This window comes from Pelobates fuscus, chromosome 3 (genome assembly GCF_036172605.1).
Source record: "Pelobates fuscus isolate aPelFus1 chromosome 3, aPelFus1.pri, whole genome shotgun sequence".
Lineage (NCBI taxonomy): Eukaryota > Metazoa > Chordata > Amphibia > Anura > Pelobatidae > Pelobates > Pelobates fuscus.
The window spans coordinates 402,526,929-402,547,827 of NC_086319.1; the positions used below are offsets into that span (position 1 = coordinate 402,526,929).

General features: G+C 43.6%; 1 protein-coding gene across 1 annotated transcript in view; it reads left to right on the plus strand.

Annotated features, from left to right (window-relative positions):
• The first annotated feature begins 301 nt into the window (after positions 1-301).
• CHRNE (cholinergic receptor nicotinic epsilon subunit) overlaps positions 302-20,899 on the plus strand; it is a 35,173-nt gene continuing 14,575 nt past the window's right edge. Inside the window, exons 1-6 of the mRNA XM_063449726.1 lie at positions 302-460; positions 9,999-10,135; positions 17,569-17,613; positions 17,701-17,810; positions 17,918-18,073; positions 19,814-19,917. Of these exons, the coding sequence (XP_063305796.1) occupies positions 415-460; positions 9,999-10,135; positions 17,569-17,613; positions 17,701-17,810; positions 17,918-18,073; positions 19,814-19,917 (598 nt within the window). The 5' untranslated portion in view covers positions 302-414. The remainder of the gene's footprint in view (positions 461-9,998; positions 10,136-17,568; positions 17,614-17,700; positions 17,811-17,917; positions 18,074-19,813; positions 19,918-20,899) is intronic.

Consider the following 20,899-nt stretch of genomic DNA (forward strand, 5'->3'; position numbering starts at 1 on the left):
TTTTTTTAAATGTTTTCAGGGCAGTTATGGACAACTATAAGTTACTGGCACACACGTACACTGTGGGCATCTACACAACTCTAGCCTCGCTAATGGAAAATGCCTTTCCTTGGTGATTGTCATCATTTTAGCACAATACTGGGTAAATGGATCTGAGGCCACGTTACTGTTGATATCATACACTTATAATATATACAGTGTATCATGGGACGCGCCTGTCACTGGCAGTGACACTGAAGACAGCTGGAGGAGATATGGACGGGGGGGTCAGTTACAGTGAGAGGGACAGAAGACGATACCATTCCTTCTCTCGGAACTAACACATCCGTTCTTTAAATAACTCTCTCCTCAGTTTCCCTCTTCCTCCGTCCTGTCCATGGGATTATACAATCCCTAGAAGCTGACGCTCTAATCATGACCTGGGTGCTCGGAGCTTTCTTTCTGCTATCCTCGCTGAACTGTGAGTCTCTGTCTGCCTGTCTATTGTTTTTTCTGCACCTTTCTCCATGAAATGTCTGCAGTCTGTATGTCTGTCAGTCTTTCACTGCTGATCTGCCAATCTGATCATGCTTTTTACTGAGGTCCCTCTGGGAATAGCTGCTCACCCTCCATCTTGGCTGCACCTATACTTCATTATTCTTACTATAGTATCGTGTTAAGACTCTCCACATCCGGCATCCGCCCACAGCCCTATGGTTTTATCTCCTTATCATTGAGGAATATATATATATATATATATATATATATATGTAGGTCCCTGTTGTGCCCTTACTTACCCATGGGCCCACTCGTTATCTGTTGACCTTTACCTTACCTGAGGACCCTTACGTTACCCATGGATCCTTCCCTTACCTGTGGCTCCTTTACTTACCTGTGGGCCCTTACCCATAGACCCACTTGTTACCTGTGGACCCTTTTATCTGTTGACCCTTAATTACCTTTATATCCTTTCCATACCTGTGAGCCATTACCTTACCTGTGGGCTCTTACCTAACCTGTGGATCCTTCCCTTACCTGTGAACCCTTTACGTACCTGTGAGCCCTTACCTTACATGTGGGCCCTTACCTAACCTGTGGATCCTTTGCTTACCTGTGAATCCTTCCTTACCTGTGGACCTTTTACTTACCTTTGGGCCCTTACCCAATCTGTGGATCGTTCCCTTACCTGTGGGCCTTTACCTTACGTATAGACCCTTCCCTTTTCTGTGGATGATATATGTTTTAGATGTTGTATACTGTGAATTACTCTCATTATACATCAAGACGCATGCCACCAAAGACTTTGGGAAACTGTTCTTACTCTGTTAAATCAAGAGTATTTAAGATATAAGATATAAGATCCTATATAAGATATAAGAAAACCAACAATGCTGGCAAAAAGGCAATTAGAATGGCTAAACTAGAAAATAAGAAATTGATAGCCAAAGAAAGCAAAAACAATACCACATTCTTTTAAGTACCTAAGTTCTAAAAAAACAAAAAATGAAAGTATAGGTACACAGGAAACAAAGATGGGTGTGTTAGTTAATGACGACCAGGAAAAGGCAGACATTTCAAATAACTATTTTTCCTCAATTTATATTAATTATATGAAAATATCATTTTGCCTCTTTATAAATCGCTGGTAAGACCACACCTTGAATATGCTGTGCAATTTTGGGCACTCGTTCTAAAGAAAGATATCATGGCATTAGAAAAAGTGCAGAGACGAGCTACAAAATTAATAAAAAGGAATGGAGCATTTTAGTTATGAAGAAAGGTTAGAAAATTTAAATCTCTTCAGTTTGGAAAAACGGCACCTCAGAGGGGATATAATAACATTATACAAATATATTCCGGGCCAATACAAACCATTGTCTGGAAATCTATTCATAAACAGGACAATACATAGGACATGAGGTGATATGTTTAGACTGGAAGAAAGGAGATTTAGTCTAAGGCAAAGGAAAAGGGAATTCTTTGCCTGAGACATCCTGGTCTATATTTCTTCTTCTTAGAATGCAATTAAGTTACTATGACATGACCTATGTTTTATAATACCATGATGATGTTCTTCTCAATTAATTCTTGAATATTATCCCTTAATAACCCTCGATATACTTTCTCAGCCACAGTTAAGCTCACAGGTCTATCATTTCCAGGCAAAGATTTTGCACCCTTTTTTAAAATAGGAACAACATCTGCCTTTCTCCAATCCTCCGGTACAATTACTGAAAGAAAAAAAGATTAAAACCAGAGGTTCACTTATTTCCACCTTTAGCTCCTTAAAGGACCACTACAGGCACCCAGATCACATCAGCTCAATGAAGTGGTCTAGGTGCCAGGTCTCTCTAGTTTTAACCCTGCAGCTCTAAACATAGCAGTTTCAGAGAAACTGCTATGTTTACATTGAGGGTTAATCCAGATTCTAGTGGCTTCTCCCTGACAGCGATCCTCAATGCGAAAATTGCATTGAGGACATGCTGATGTCCATAGGAAACTATTAAGTAAAGCTTTCCTATGGGCGGTTTAAATGCGTGCGCGGCGCTGGTTGCGCATGCGCATTTGGAGCTGACGTTGGCAGGGGGAGGAGAGGTCACCAGCACCGAGGGATCCCGGCGCTGTATTAAGGTAAGTGGCTGAAAGGATTTTACGTGACTGAAGGGGGGCCCTCAGGGTGGGGTGGCCCTTATAACCCTAACTAGTTTTTTTTCCTGGCACTATAGTGCTCCTTTAAGTACTCGTGGGTGAATACCATCAGTTTCTGGAGTTTTGTTTACATTAACTTTCTTTTGTTGCTGCAGCACCTTAATTATTGAGTCATCCAATCAGAATTTTTCTACACTTTTTTTGCAGCAATCGTTTGCCTATATCTTGCCATAGGTCCCTCCTTAAAGCGGCACTGTCATGGCCGAATCCCGTTTTTTTTAACCCCCCTCCCATCTCCACTACATCTAACTGACCCCCTAGTCACCCCCAAATGCCCCTAAGCAGGGTCGGCCTTAGGCCTTTGGGCGCCCTGTGCGAAAAAATTTCACAGCGTCCCCCCCCACCCTTCACGTCCCTCCCTCCCCCACTCCTTCCTCCCCTCCATCCCCCTTCACACAAATCCTGTCACACACACACAAGAAGACAGCCATACACACGCACACACAAACACACGCAGGCAGTCACACACAGACAGCCACACACAAACACACACACACAGACATAGAATGTGATGGCAGATAAGAACCATTAGGCCCATCTAGTCTGCCCAGTCAGTCACACATAGGCAGTCACACACACACACACACACACACACAGGCAGACAGCCACACACACACACACACACACAGGCAGACAGCCAAACACACTGAGGGAGACAGACAGCCACACACAAACACACAGGCAGACAGCCAAACACACAGAGACAGACAGACACACACACACAGTCACACACACACACAGGCAGACAGTCACACACACAGACAGTCACACACACACACAGACAGTCAAACACACAGACAGTGACACACACACTGGCAGACAGCCACACACACACACACACACACACACACACAGAGACAGTCACACACACACAGGCAGACAGCCACACACACAGGCAGACAGTCACACACACACACAGGCAGACAGTCACAGTCACACACACAGGCAGACAGCGACACACACAGGCAGAGAGTCACACACACACACACACACACACGCAGACAGTAACACACACAGACAGTCAAATACACAGTCACACACACACGCAGACAGTCACACACACAGAGAGTCAAACACACAGTCACACACACACAGGCAAACAGCTACACACACAGGCAGACAGTCACACACACACATTCAGACAGTCACACACACAGACAGCCACACACACAGGCAGACAGTCACACACACAGACAGTCACACACACACAGACAGTCACACACAGACAGTCACACACACAGACAGTCACACAAAGGCAGACAGTCACACACACAGGCAGACAGTCACACACACACACACACGCACAGACAGTCACACACACAGACAGTCACACACACAGGCAGACAGTCACACACACACACGCACAGACAGTCACACACACAGTCACACACACACACAGGCAGACAGTCAAACACACAGACACACACACACACACAAGCAGACAGTCACATAGTTACCTCTGTTAATTATGGAGGCAGACAGGCAGTGCAGCTCCTGGATTCTGGTTGTTGGGGGAAGCAGGGACTCCTTCCTGCTTCCCCTGCAGCAGTTCTCCGGCGCTTTTAGCTCCGCCCCCGCCGCACGGTAAGCTCCGCCCCGCCGCACGGTAAGCTCCGCCCCCTCCGCAAATTATTATTTTTTTTTTTATCCCGACGGCCATGTGTGAGCCTGGACATGCGACACAGACAAACACCTGGACATGCGAACAGGAATTTTATCCATTCATTAATTCGTCAGAAAGCCGAATGAATAAATAGAAAAATCAGACGAACAAACAAACACCAAATATCAGTGTTTGTTTGTTCGTTCAGTTTATTACAAGGAGGGAGCTACCGGCGCGCAGCTCCTTCCTTGTAATATGTAAAGATAGAAGCGGCAGGGAGCTGTGCTCCCCACCACTTCATAAGCCCCCCAGGTCCCCCCTCACTCTATGGGGGTCAATATGACCCCCATAATAGCATAAGGGAGATTAAAATCTCCCCAATGCCCCTACTCGCGGTATAGCCAGTGGCTGCTCACTGTTAAAAAAACAAAGCCTACTATCCGACCCCCACCCCTGCGCGGTGGGTGGGGGCCATAAATTACAATGGGGAGGGGGGGACCACCTATCCTCCCCGCCGGCCCCCACCCTTGAGCGGTGGGTGGGGGCCATAAATCACAGTGGGGAGGGGGGGACCTCCTGTCCTCCCCCCCGGCCCCCACCCCTGCGTGGTGGGTGGGGGCCATAAATCACAATGGGGGGGACCTACTGTCCTCCCCCCACCCCCACCCATGAATGTTGGGTGGGGGCCATACAAATAATGAGGGGGGGCTACTGTCCTCCCCCCCGGCCCCCACCCCTGCGCGGTGGGTGGGGGCCATAAATCACAATGGGGGGACCTATTGTTTTTTTTTAGGGCCCCCACCCACCGCTCAGGGGTGGGGGCCAGGGGGGGAGGACAGTAGGTGTCCCCCACCATTCTTATATAGGGCCCCCACCCCACGCTCAGGGGTGGGGGCCAGGGGGGCAGGACAGTAGGTCCCCCCCCATTGTAATTTATGGCCCCCACCCGTCGCACAGGGGTGGGGGCCAATAGTTGGTTTTTTTTGTGTGCGTTTTTTTGTTACAGTAAGCAGCCACAGGCTGCTCACTGTTTACTAGACATGCCCCTACTCGCGGTATAGCGAGTAGGGGCAGATCATTTACTAATACTAAGTAATCTTTACTTAGTATTAGTAAATTTGGCTGAAAGACCAATTTAGGTCTTTCAGCCTTTTAGTAGATAGCTCCCTAATACCGTGGGAATTAGGGAGTTATCTACTAAGCGGCTGCAAGATGCAGCCACAGCACGAATAGGATCGGAGTTTCATTCATTCTAATGAAATTCCGATATGAACAAAGTCCCGAATTGCGTTCTAACACGAATGGAGAAACTGTTGGAACGCAATTCGGCAGTTTTGCCGGCGTTCTGTCTAAGTGACAGGACGTTCGGCAATACTGACAGGAGGCATCGTGGGAACAGGGAGGAAAGCTAAGGATCATGGGAAAATTGCTGTTACCACCGGAAACAAAGCACACTTTGCTGCTCCGCTGGTCACCGCATAGGAAACCTCCAGAAGAGAAATAGTCCCTACTTTTTCTTAAGTTTTAAAGAAAACTAGAGCAGATAGGAAGAAAAGAAGAACAGATCCTGAGAGATGGGGAGAAGAGGAATCGATTGGGGAAAGGTAAGTTCGGCATGACAGTGCCGCTTTAGTAATACTGAGCAAAAATAGTTATTTCAAATTTCTGCCTTTTCCTGGTGTTCATTAACTAGCATGCCCATCCCAGTTTTCAGAGTACCCTACACTTTCATTTTGAGCTTTTACAGAATTGATGTACTTGGGGGTTGTTTTGCTCTCATTGGCTATAACTTTCTCACTTTCTAGTTTAGCTCTTCGAATCGCCATTTTGAATGCCCGGTGTGGCGAAACCAACCTCGCCACTATGAGCTGGAGAAGCCTGGTTGCTCGCCTGCTTCCTTTGGACTATGGACCAGACTCTAAAAAGCTTATTTTCCCTGCAGAAAGGCTTATTCGTGCCTTTTCTACCGAACAAACTAACGAATGTGGGACCACCTGGGAGCTGGAGTGTGCCGTCAATTGACCGCCCAGAAGCTGCGGTTAACCGCAGCTTAATTGATGAACGCTGGGTGGCCTTTGTTTGTTTGCCGAACACGTGGCAGCGGCCATTTTAACTCCCGAACAGCCAGCGGTGTTCAGTGCTCAAACTATGGAACTGTAAACGGACACTTATTTGCACGAACACCGCTGAGCCGTCCGTCGCCTGGTTCCTATTCGTACAAGTTTAACCGAACACCGGCATTCGGTGTTTGTATATGAGAATATGTGTTAACCCAGATAGCCATGCCATGGAGCCTATCAATGGGATTAAAGACTTTGGCTCCATGGCGATTAAACTGTATTTGTGTGGTCTGAGTGCCATTCACCTAATAATGTGCACTCAGACCTGAGCTATCTGGGGATGTGTGACATGTCTGTGTTTTATGTATAAAAGGTAACTTCGTGTATTTTAAGGTGTTTCACTGTATTTTGTGTCCCATGTGTGTAATGGAGTTTTGCCTCTGTCCTGGGAGATAATTGAATTACTTCTCCAATTATCTCCAGGATAGAGGGAGGAGATCAAGATGCATTGTGGGAATGTTTTACTGCTGTGTGTCTGTAATTGGTTTATGTCTGTCCTTTGTTACAGTCTTCCATTTGGTCCCCTAGGGGAGTGTCCACCAGGTGGGAGACCTGCATAAATACTGGGCAGGTAGCCCTGAGTAAATGAGTTCCTGCTTAACCCTCAAAGCGATGTGTCGTCTCGTTCTTTGGGGGAATTGGATTGTATGCTGACTGCCAGGAGTGTAAGCGGATTGTATGCTTTTCCTGTTCGGCTGATTCCAGGGTTCGTGTGTTTGCAGTTCGGGAGTTGGTGAATTCGTACAGTTTATAGTTTGGGAGATTGGTGATTGCAGTAGCTGCTGGTCTATGGGAAAGGGGATTATCGCCTAAACGTTTTTTATCCCCTTCTGAGCGAAACGGTCCGTTACAATTGGTGGCAAGCGGCGGGATCGTTCCTACAACCAGAGGGACAGCTACAGACAACACCATTCCTGGGTTACAGATTGAGGGCAACGCTGGTACTCGTACAGCGACCCTATCTACAAGTGAAACCAACTTCAGTAGAGCAAGCATGGCACCCAGGTACACGCAGGAGGAGTTTGACAAAGAGCTGAGATCACGGCTGATTTTCCTCGGACCCAACCCCCCGGAGAAATACGTGCAGCTCGTGAGTAGACAGGTAGAAGAGTACCTGCAGGTCGGAGCAGGGAGGGCACGGAAGTTGGCAGGTTGGGAGAGACCCCAGTGGCCGAGCAAGTTGCAGGGAGAGAAGCGTGTTGTCCTTCCTCCCCAGCGGCAGTGTGTACCCCAGGGAGCAGAAGGTGCCGTCCTTCCTCCCCAGCGGCAGTGTGTGTCCCAGGGAGCAGAAGGTGCAGTCCTTCCTCCCCAGCGACAGTGTGTACCCCAGGGAGCTGAAGGTACCGTCCTTCCTCCCCAGCGGCAGTGTGTACCCCAGGGAGCAGAAGGTGCCGTCCTTCCTCCCCAGCGGCAGTGTGTATCCCAGGGAGCTGATGGTGTCGTCCTTCCTCCCCAGCGGCAGTGTGTATCCCAGGGAGCTGAAGGTGCCGTCCTTCCTCCCCAGCGGCAGTGTGCACCCCAGGGAGCTGAAGGTGTCGTCCTCCCTCCCCAGCGGCAGTGTGTGTCCCAGGGAGCAGAAGGTGCAGTCCTTTCTCCCCAGCGACAGTGTGTACCCCAGGGAGCTGAAGGCGCCGTCCTTCCTCCCTAGCGGCAGAGTAAGTCAAATGAAAACTTGCCTGCTCATATATATGAACCAGTTTGAAAAAGCTGCAGATGTTTTGTTTGAAGCCTTTGCAAGCCCTCCCCTTTTAACCCCGCCCAGACTTTCTGTGGCTTTCACAGACTTCACATTGCAGCTCAGTGAGAAGTCTTTGCAAGGCAGGAGCTCTGGGCAATTTCTGCCTCTTGAGTTTAGCTCCACTGTGCTCAGGGACGGTGCTACCATAATACCGTATGTACTCGAGTATAAGCTGAGTTTTTCAGCACATTTTTTGTGCTGAAAAACCCCAACTCGGCTTATACTCGAGTCACTGTCTGTATTATGGCAATTTATATTGCCATAATATAGACTGGGGGCTGGCAGCGAGCGCTTACCTCTCCTGCAGCTCCTGTCAGCTCCCTTCTCCTCCTTCTCCGCACTATGACCCTTCGGCTCTCGCGAGACTTACACTGGGAGCTGACAGAGGAGCTAACCGGACCGCCGCTGAACTACCAATGCCACTGGACCACCAGGGAAGGAGAGCCAATAATAAAATATTAAAAATAATAATAAAAAATAAAATAATTTAACAAAATTAAATTAAAATAATAATAATAAAAATGCCCACCCCCACCAAGGCTCTGCAACACACACACATACACACACACACACTGCACTCATACACACTGCACTTATACACACACACACACACTGCATTCATACACACACACTGCACACATACACACACTGCACTCATACACACACTGCACTCATACACACACTGCATTCATACACACACACTGCACTCATACACACACACTGCACTCATATACACACATTGCACTCATATACACACACTGCACTCATACACACACACTGCATTCATACACACACACTGCACTCATATACACACACTGCACTCATACACACTGCACTCACACACACTGCACTCGTACACACACACTGCACTCGTACACACACTGCACTCATACACACACACTGCACTCATACACACACACTGCATTCATACACACACACACACTGCACTCATATACACACACACACACTGCATTCATACACACACACTGCACTCATACACACACACTGCATTCATACACACACACTGCACTCATACACACACTGCACTCATACACACACACACTGCACTCATACACACACTGCACTCATACACACACTGCATTCACACACACACTGCACTCATACACACTGCATTTATACACACACTGCACTCATACACACACTGCACTCATATACACACACACTGCACTCATACACACTGCATTCATACACACACACACTGCATTCATTATATACACACACTTTAAATAAATATTCAATTAATATAATTTTTTTAGGATCTAATTTTATTTAGAAATTTACCAGTAGCTGCTGCATTTCCCACCCTAGTCTTATACTCGAGTCAATACGGTAAATATATATTAGGTAAGATGGGCAAAAGGGGGGTTAATAGACACACAGGAGTAGACAAACTGTGGGGGCGGCAAAATTCGTCTTCGTCTGTGTAGACAAAATCCTTGCTCCGGCCCTGACTGAGCTAACCAAGCCAGGAAGTAAGAGGACCTGCTGTTTGCTTAAAAAATGCATAATTAAATGCTTCAAAGTTTTCATTTAGGATATGTCTACTTAACAATGATTATTTATTTTGTATTTGGGCAGTGGAGTGTCCCTTTAAACCCTCCACCCCCCTTCCTCCGCCACACACAAAATATGTTATATTCAGATTAATTAAATCCTAACCACGTTTGGTATCTCCCATGCTCCCTGCCACATTGTCAGACGAACTATCAAAGAATGTTCGTTTTTTTTATTTATTTCTGATTTGATATCTTGTCCTCGGCCATAGATACGTAGTATACAGAAAATTGTAAACGTATACATAAATGTCTCTCCATTTCCCTGCCTGCAGATTCCTTGTCCAGCGATGAGAAAAGACTAATACAGGACCTGTTCTCCAATTATGACAGTAATGCCAGGCCTTCGAAACACATCGACGACATCATCAATGTGAAACTTAAACTCACACTGACCAACCTCATCTCCCTGGTAGGAGTCCACGATCAATAGTTCATGTGCTGAAAGCCCCAGTGAACAGACACACCATTATACAGTCAGTATCAGAGTAAATCTAAGAAACAGATCCCTCATAAACCTACATAATACAGAGCCCTAATAATCTATCCCCTATATAATACAGGACCGATAGAGGGTCTGTATATCATTCTATAGGACAGAGCCCCAATAATCTATCCCCTATACTATACAGGACCGATAGAGGGTCTGTGTATCATTCTATAGGACAGAGCCCTAATAATCTATCCCCTATATAATACAGGACCGATAGAGGGTCTGTATATCATTCTATAGGACAGAGCCCCAATAATCTATCCCCTATATAATACAGGACCGATAGAGGGTCTGTGTATCATTCTATAGGACAGAGCCCTAATAATCTATCCCCTATATAATACAGGACTGATAGAGGGTCTGTGTATCATTCTATAGGACAGAGCCCCAATAATCTATGCCCTATATAATACAGGACCGATAGATGGTCTGTGTATCATTCTATAGGACAGAGCGCTAATAATCTATCCCCTATATAATACAGGACCGATAATCGGTCTGTGTATCATTCTATAGGACAGAGCGCTAATAATCTATCCCCTATATAATACAGGACGGATAAAGGGTCTGTGTATCATTGTATAGGACAGAGCCCTAATAATCTATCCCCTATATAATACATGACCGATAGAGGGTCTGTGTATCATTCTATAGGACAGAGCCCTAATAATCTATCCCCTATATAATACAGGACTGATAGAGGGTCTGTGTATCATTCTATAGGACAGAGCGCTAATAATCTATACCCTATATAATACAGGCTGATAGAGGGTCTGTGTATCATTCTATAGGACAGAGCGCTAATAATCTATCCCCTATATAATACAGGACCGATAGAGGGTCTGTGTATCATTCTATAGGACAGAGCCCCAATAATCTATCCCCTATATAATACAGGACCGATAGAGGGTCTGTGTATCATTCTATAGGACAGAGCCCCAATAATCTATCCCCTATATAATACAGGACTGATAGAGGGTCTGTGTGCCATTCTATAGGACAGAGCCCTAATAATCTATCCCCTACATAATACAGGACTGATAGAGGGTCTGTGTGCCATTCTATAGGACAGAGCCCTAATAATCTATCCCTTATATAATACAGGACCGATAGAGGGTCTGTGTGCCATTCTATAGGACAGAGCCCCAATAATCTATCCCCTATATAATACAGGACCGATAGAGGGTCTCTGTATCATTCTATAGGACAGAGCCCTAATATCTATCCCCTATATAATACAGGACCGACAGAGGGTCTGTATATCATTCTATAGGACAGAGCCCTAATAATCTATCCCCTATATAATACAGGACCGATAGAGTCTGTATATCATTCTATAGGACAGAGCCCTAATAATCTGTCCCCTATATAATACAGGACCGATAGAGGGTCTGTGTATCATTCTATAGGACAGAGCCCCAATAATCTATCCCCTATATAATACAGGACCGATAGAGGGTCTGTATATCATTCTATAGGACAGAGCCCTAATAATCTACCCCCTATATAATACAGGACCGATAGAGTCTGTATATCATTCTATAGGACAGAGCCCTAATAATCTATCCCCTATACAATACAGGACCGATAGAGGGTCTGTGTATCATTCTATAGGACAGAGCCCTAATAATCTATCCCCTATATAATACAGGACCGATAGAGGGTCTGTGTATCATTCTATAGGACAGAGCCCCAATAATCTATCCCCTATATAATACAGGACCGATAGAGGGTCTGTGGGTCATTCTATAGGACAGAGCCCTAATAATCTATCCCCTATACAATACAGGACTGATAGAGGGTCTGTGTGTCATTCTATAGGACAGAGCCCTAATAATCTATCCCCTATATAATACAGTACCGATAGAGAGTCTGTGTATCATTCTATAGGACAGAGCCACAATAATCTATCCCCTATATAATACAGGACCGATAGAGGGTCTGTGGGTCATTCTATAGGACAGAGCCCTAATAATCTATCCCTATACAATACAGGACCGATAGAGGGTCTGTGTGTCATTCTATAGGACAGAGCCCCAATAATCTATCCCCTATATAATACAGGACCGATAGATGGTCTGTGTATCATTCTATAGGACAGAGCCCTAATAATCTATCCCCTATATAATACAGGACTGATAGAGGGTCTGTGTATCATTCTATAGGACAGAGCCCCAATAATCTATCCCCTATATAATACAGGACCGATAGATGGTCTGTGTATCATTCTATAGGACAGAGCGCTAATAATCTATCCCCTATATAATACAGGACGGATAAAGGGTCTGTGTATCATTCTATAGGACAGAGCCCTAATAATCTATCCCCTATATAATACAGGACCGATAGAGGGTCTGTGTATCATTCTATAGGATAGAGCCCTAATAATCTATCCCCTATATAATACAGGACTGATAGAGGGTCTGTGCATCATTCTATAGGACAGAGCGCTAATAATCTATCCCCTATATAATACAGGACGGATAAAGGGTCTGTGTATCATTCTATAGGACAGAGCCCTAATAATCTATCCCCTATATAATACAGGACCGATAGAGGGTCTGTGTATCATTCTATAGGATAGAGCCCTAATAATCTATCCCCTATATAATACAGGACTGATAGAGGGTCTGTGTATCATTCTATAGGACAGAGCGCTAATAATCTATCCCCTATATAATACAGGACCGATAGAGGGTCTGTGTATCATTCTATAGGACAGAGCGCTAATAATCCATCCCCTATATAATACAGGACCGATAGAGGGTCTGTGTATCATTCTATAGGATAGAGCCCTAATAATCTATCCCCTATATAATACAGGACTGATAGAGGGTCTGTGTATCATTCTATAGGACAGAGCGCTAATAATCTATCCCCTATATAATACAGGACCGATAGAGGGTCTGTGTATCATTCTATAGGACAGAGCCCCAATAATCTATCCCCTAAATAATACAGGATTAATAGAGGGTCTGTGTATCATTCTATAGGACAGAGCCCTAATAATCTATCCCCTATATAATACAGGACTGATAGAGGGTCTGTGTGCCATTCTATAAGATAGAGCCCTAATAATCTATCCCCTATATAATACAGGACTGATAGAGGGTCTGTGTATCATTCTATAGGACAGAGCCCCAATAATCTATCCCCTATATAATACAGGACCGATAGAGGGTCTGTGTATCATTCTATAGGACAGAGCCCTAATAATCTACCCCCTATATAATACAGGACCGATAGAGGGTCTGTGTATCATTCTAAAGGACAGAGCCCCAATAATCTTTCCCCTATATAATACAGGACCGACAGAGGGTCTGTGTATCATTCTATAGGACAGAGCCCCAATAATCTATCCCCTATATAATACAGGACTGATAGATGGTCTGTGTATCATTCTATAGGACAGAGCCCCAATAATCTATCCCCTATATAATACAGGACCGACAGAGGGTCTGTGTATCATTCTATAGGACAGAGCCCCAATAATCTATCCCCAATATAATACAGGACTGATAGATGGTCTGTGTATCATTCTATAGGACAGAGCCCCAATTATCTATCCCCTATATAATACAGGACCGATAGAGGGTCTGTGTATCATTCTATAGGACAGAGCGCTAATAATCTATCCCCTATATAATACAGGACCGATAGAGGGTCTGTGTATCATTCTAAAGGACAGAGCCCCAATAATCGATCCCCTATATAATACAGGACCGATAGAGGGTCTGTGTATCATTCTAAAGGACAGAGCCCCAATAATCTATCCCCTATATAATACAAGACCGATAGAGGGTCTGTGTATCATTCTATAGGACAGAGCCCCAATAATCTATCCCTTATATAATACAGGACCGATAGAGGGTCTGTGTATCATTCTGTAGGACAGAGCCCCAATAATCTATCCCCTATATAATACAGGACCGACAGAGGGTCTGTGTATCATTCTATAGGACAGAGCCCTAATAATCTATCCCCTATATAATACAGGACCGATAGAGGGTCTGTGTATCATTCTATAGGACAGAGCCCCAATAATCTATCCCCTATATAATACAGGACCGATAGAGGGTCTGTGTATCATTCTATAGGACATAGCCCCAATAATCTATCCCCAATAAAATACACGACCGACAGAGGGTCTGTGTATCATTCTATAGGACAGAGCCCCAATAATTTATCCCCAATAAAATACAGGACCGACAGAGGGTCTGTGTATCATTCTATAGGACAGAGCCCTAATAATCTATCCCCTATATAATACAGGACTGATAGAGGGTCTGTGTATCATTCTATAGGACAGAGCCCCAATAATCTATCCCCAATAAAATACAGGACCGACAGAGGGTCTGTGTATCATTCTATAGGACAGAGCCCCAATAATTTATCCCCTATATAATACAGGACTGATAGAGGGTCTGTGTGTCATTCTATAGGACAGAGCCCCAATAATCTATCCCCTATATAATACAGGACTGATAGAGGGTATGTGTATCATTCTATAGGACAGAGCCCCAATAATCTATCCCCAATAAAATACAGGACCGACAGAGGGTCTGTGTATCATTCTATAGGACAAAGCCCTAATAATCTATCCCCTATATAATACAGGACTGATAGAGGGTCCGTGTGTCATTCTATAGGACAGAGCCCCAATAATCTATCCCCTATATAATACAGGACTGATAGAGGGTATGTGTATCATTCTATAGGACAGAGCCCCAATAATCTATCCCCAATAAAATACAGGACCGACAGAGGGTCTGTGTATCATTCTAAAGGACAGAGCCCCAATAATCTATCCCCTATATAATACAGGACCGATAGAGGGTCTGTGTATCATTCTAAAAGAAAGAGCCCCAATAATCTATCCCCTATATAATACAAGACCGATAGAGGGTCTGTGTATCATTCTATAGGACAGAGCCCCAATAATCTATCCCCTATATAATACAGGACCGATAGAGAGTATGTGTATCATTCTATAGGACAGAGCCCCAATAATCTATCCCCTATATAATACAGGACCGACAGAGGGTCTGTGTATCATTCTATAGGACAGAGCCCTAATAATCTATCCCCTATATAATACAGGACCGATAGAGGGTCTGTGTATCATTCTATAGGACAGAGCCCCAATAATCTATCCCCTATATAATACAGGACCGATAGAGGGTCTGTGTATCATTCTATAGGACAGAGCCCTAATAATCTATCCCCTATATAATACAGGACCGACAGAGGGTCTGTGTATCATTCTATAGGACAGAGCCCTAATAATCTATCCCCTATATAATACAGGACCGACAGAGGGTCTGTGTATCATTCTATAGGACAGAGCCCCAATAATCTATCCCCTATATAATACAGGACCGATAGAGGGTCTGTGTATCATTCTATAGGACAGAGCCCCAATAATCTATCCCCTATATAATACAGGACTGATAGAGGGTCTGTATATCATTCTATAGGACAGAGCCACAATAATCTATCCCCTATATAATACAGGACCGACAGAGGGTCTGTGTATCATTCTATAAGACAGAGCCCCAATAATCTATCCCCAATAAAATACAGGACCGACAGAGGGTCTGTGTATCATTCTATAGGACAGAGCCCTAATAATCTATCCCCTATATAATACAGGACTGATAGAGGGTCTGTGTATCATTCTATAGGACAGAGCCCCAATAATCTATCCCCAATAAAATACAGGACCGACAGAGGGTCTGTGTATCATTCTATAGGACAAAGCCCTAATAATCTATCCCCTATATAATACAGGACTGATAGAGGGTCTGTGTGTCATTCTATAGGACAGAGCCCCAATAATCTATCCCCTATATAATACAGGACTGATAGAGGGTCTGTATATCATTATATAGGACAGAGCCACAATAATCTATCCCCTATATAATACAGGACCGACAGAGGGTCTGTGTATCATTCTATAGGACAGAGCCCCAATAATCTATCCCCAATAAAATACAGGACGATAGAGGGTCTGTGTATCATTCTATAGGACAGAGCCCCAATAATTTATCCCCAATAAAATACAGGACCGACAGAGGGTCTGTGTATCATTCTATAGGACAGAGCCCTAATAATCTATCCCCTATATAATACAGGACTGATAGAGGGTCTGTGTTTCATTCTATAGGACAGAGCCCCAATAATCTATCCCCAATAAAATACAGGACCGACAGAGGGTCTGTGTATCATTCCATAGGACAGAGCCCCAATAATTTATCCCCTATATAATACAGGACTGATAGAGGGTCTGTATATCATTATATCGGACAGAGCCACAATAATCTATCCCCTATATAATACAGGACCGACAGAGGGTCTGTGTATCATTCTATAGGACAGAGCCCCAATAATCTATCCCCAATAAAATTCAGGACGATAGAGGGTATGTGTATCATTCTATAGGACAGAGCCCCAATAATCTATCCCCTATATAATACAGGACCGATAGAGGGTCTGTGTATCATTCTATAGGACAGAGCCCCAATAATCGATCCTCAATAAAATAAAGGACCGACAGAGGGTCTGTGTATCATTCTATAGGACAAAGCCCTAATAATCTATCCCCTATATAATACAGGACTGATAGAGGGTCTGTGTATCATTCTATAGGACAGAGCCCCAATAATCTATCCCCTATATAATACAGGACTGATAGAGGGTCTGTATATCATTATATCGGACAGAGCCACAATAATCTATCCCCTATATAATACAGGACCGACAGAGGGTCTGTGTATCATTCTATAGGACAGAGCCCCAATAATCTATCCCCAATAAAATTCAGGACGATAGAGGGTCTGTTTATCATTCTATAGGACAGAGCCCCAATAATCTATCCCCTATATAATACAGGACCGATAGAGGTTCTGTGTATCATTCTATAGGACAGAGCCCCAATAATCTATCCCCTATATAATACAGGACCGATAGAGGGTCTGTGTATCATTCTATAGGACAGAGCCCCAATAATCTATCCCCTATATAATACAGGACCGATAGAGGGTCTGTGTATCATTCTATAGGACAGAGCCCCAATAATCTATCCCCTATATAATACAGGACCGATAGAGGGTCTGTGTATCATTCTATAGGACAGAGCCACAATAATCTATCCCCTATATAATACAGGACCGATAGAGGGTCTGTGTATCATTCTATAGGACAGAGCCCTAATAATCTATCCCCTATATAATACAGGACCGATAGAGGGTCTGTGTATCATTCTATAGGACAGAGCGCTAATAATCTATCCCCTATACTGTAAAAATTCAGTTTTTTTCAATTCATTAAAGTTTTTGATGACTTTTTGGCAGAATGAGAAGGAGGAAACTCTGACAACGAACGTTTGGATACAGATAGTGAGTATCAGACAGACTGTGTCCCAAAGTGAAGCAATTCCTTAATTTACTGCTCAACTTTCTTAAATATCAATTGTTCTCTCTAAGGAATGGGACGACTACCGCCTGACCTGGAACACGGCTGATTATGGCGACATCGACATTGTGCGTGTTCCTCATCATATGGTATGGTTACCGGACATTGTACTGGAGAACAAGTAAGTCTGTCCCTCCCCCTGCAGGGTGACACAGTGACACAGACGGAAGGAGGGTGACATTGTGTAAGCAGATATTAATTATTAACGTGGGTTCTGTTGTCTTGCAGCATAGATGGCAATTTTGAAGTGGCGTATTATGCTAACGTCCTTGTCTATAGCACAGGATACATGTATTGGTTGCCACCAGCCATCTACCGGAGTACCTGCAGCATCGAAGTGACCTATTTTCCTTTTGACTGGCAGAATTGCTCTTTGGTATTCAGGTAAAGTTCTGCTCTTTGTGTGCCATCCTAGAGAGATCTCAATATTTCTGTATTGGAGAGATCATGGTCCAATGGGGAAAGGTTTTTATTTTCTGCTCGTAACCTTTATTTTCTGCTCGTACTTAAAAATCCCAAATGTTAACTAATTTATAATTACATATATCATACTAATCTAGGTTGAAAAATGTCTCAAGTCCAACAGGATCTTGAAAACGCTTCTTTTTAGTTTGTCGAAAACAAGGCAAAAAAGCCCAAATTTAAGGAATGTCCAATTATGCCACAAAAAGGGAAGAGACAAAGGTTCTTCCTGACTCCATAATGACAATCAGCTTTCTCCGTGGATCAATAACTCCCATACATGTTAGTAAAAGCCTTGATTATTCTGCTTTTCAAATAGACATCCTCTTTAGGCAGAGAATTCCACATCTTTATTGTTCTTACTTTAAAGAACTCTTTCCTCTGTAAAATGCATTTATTTCAGTCAAGATGGGTGACCTTATATCTGCCGTATATTCCTGGTAATAAACAGGTTAGTACTTAGTGGTTTGTTTATATTTGTATAATGCTATCATACATATAAAAAGGCAGATTTGTATTTTGATCCCGCGAATCAATCCCCCCTTTTTTTACACAAGTTTTTGCAACCTTACTGGCTTTTGCAACAGCAGACCAGCATTGCGTACTGTTGTCCAGTTTGTGATCTATAATTGTTCACAAGTCCTTTTCATTTATTGTTACCCGTAACTCATCCCCATTTAATGTATAAGTGCCTTGTAGGTTCCTTATTCCAAAATGCATAACTTTACATTTATCTATATTTAATCACATCTGCCACTTGCCTGCCCAGTCCCCCAATTTATCGAAATCCCTCGTTAGAGAAGTTATGTCATGTTAAGACTGTATTTTCTTAGCTTTATTTGTGTCATCTGTAAACACTGACAAATGACTCTCAATGCTAACTTCAAGATGATTTATAAACGGATTAATTAGACGTGGACACAGGAGAGAACCCCGAGGAACTCCACTTACCACTTTATTTAAAAGCAAAATTATTCCTATGGAGTAATATTATTTTCTACATAAACACAATTGGTGTTTTGTTTGGATAACCTGCAAACATTTAATGAAACATATATAATAAACTAAAACTAAACTTTTTTTTTTACACATAACATAAAAGTTTCTTTAGAAAACTAAGTTAAAATAAACCACCAGACAGTGATAACTAGGTCTGTGCAAAGTGTACAGCAATGATTTCTGGTTTAACGAGATAGTGGGCTATTTGAAAGGTTTGTTTGAAATCTTCTGCAAATGTTCCCCATAAGATAAGGCAGTTTTTAAAGTGTTAATGATCCTGCATAGACAGTTTCTGTTGACAGTTCTACTCTATTAGTGTTGGGGTGATTGAATATGCGCTTTTCTATCCATCCCTTCATCACACAGAAAACCTTGGCAAGACAATTTATTTCCACCACTTTTTCTAATGCTAGATTGTAACATAGTCCCAAACTGGTTTTCATGTTGATTCTAGGCCAGTGGTTCCCAAACCTTATTCCAAGGGAGACATTAACAAAACCTGGACTGTTGGTGGGTCTTGAGGACTGGTTTGGGAAACGCTGTTCTAGGCATTTAGTATAATCATAAATGTTGTTTCTGTCTCAGTGGATTAAGGGGCCCTAGATCCCACATGTTGCCTTTGTATCTGTATGGTGGCTTATTGCGGCTGTCACTGTTCTGCAGGTCTAAGACGTACAACGCAAATGAAATAAACATGGAACTGGCCTATGATTTTGAAACAGAAAAGCTGATAGAATGGGTTGACATAGATCCAGAGGCGTTCACAGGTGACTCCAACAAAAATTCCTTCTAATTATATTCCAGTCTTCTTTTCTGTCACTAAGGCCTCCAAACCATCATTCTTATTTATAGGAACACTTCAAGCACCATCACCACTACAGCCCGTTGTAATAATTATGGTTCCAGGAGTGCTCTGGCACCCTACCAGAGTAAGCAGTTAAATCATTTAAAGCAGCACTGTTAATTTTTTTTATTTCCTAAACCTAGAATCTTTACAAAATATCGACCTTGACTGTCCCAACACTATACAAAGATACCATAAGACAAAGTAGGGACCAGTAGGGACAAAGTTGACAAAAGGTGGAGCCGTCAACTTTTGTCCAATCCCAGTAACAGTCACAATTGGCGATAGTGGGATTCAGACATAGATCTATGGAGGCTCCTGGGGTCTTGCGCAATCCTCTACAGATATCAACGATGAGAGATGAAGCCAGGAGCTGAAGAGGACGCACAGAGCGAAGACTGCGGAGGCCGCAATGGACAGCTTCAGGTAAGTACAAAAACCTTCCCCTGAAGCCTGCGACAACCAGGCCATCACTGGAGGTGTCCCTCTTGGGGGTATTTGTAAAATATGAGTGACAGAACCACTTTTAAGAATCACTGTAGGCACTATAACCGTTCCAACTCATTGGACTGTTTATAATGCCTGGAGTACCCTGGCACTGTCCCTCCATTCAGTGTTAAACCATTTTCGAGCAGTTTAACATTGAATAAGGGTCCATTGCTACCTTAGCTGATCCCCCACTGGAGGTATGGGTAAGACAGAGATTACACACTTCCTTGCAGTCATACCAATTCTTACCTGCAGCAGTACAGTGATAGGCAGAATGCAGTCAGATAACACGCTCAGCCAATCGCAGTGACCAATTTGCTGTTCAGGCTAATGCCTAATCATTAGCCCAAGCAGCACAAAGGGGATGGGCTGCTGGGGATACTTGGTCAGCATTAAAACATTAGAAACAGTTAAAT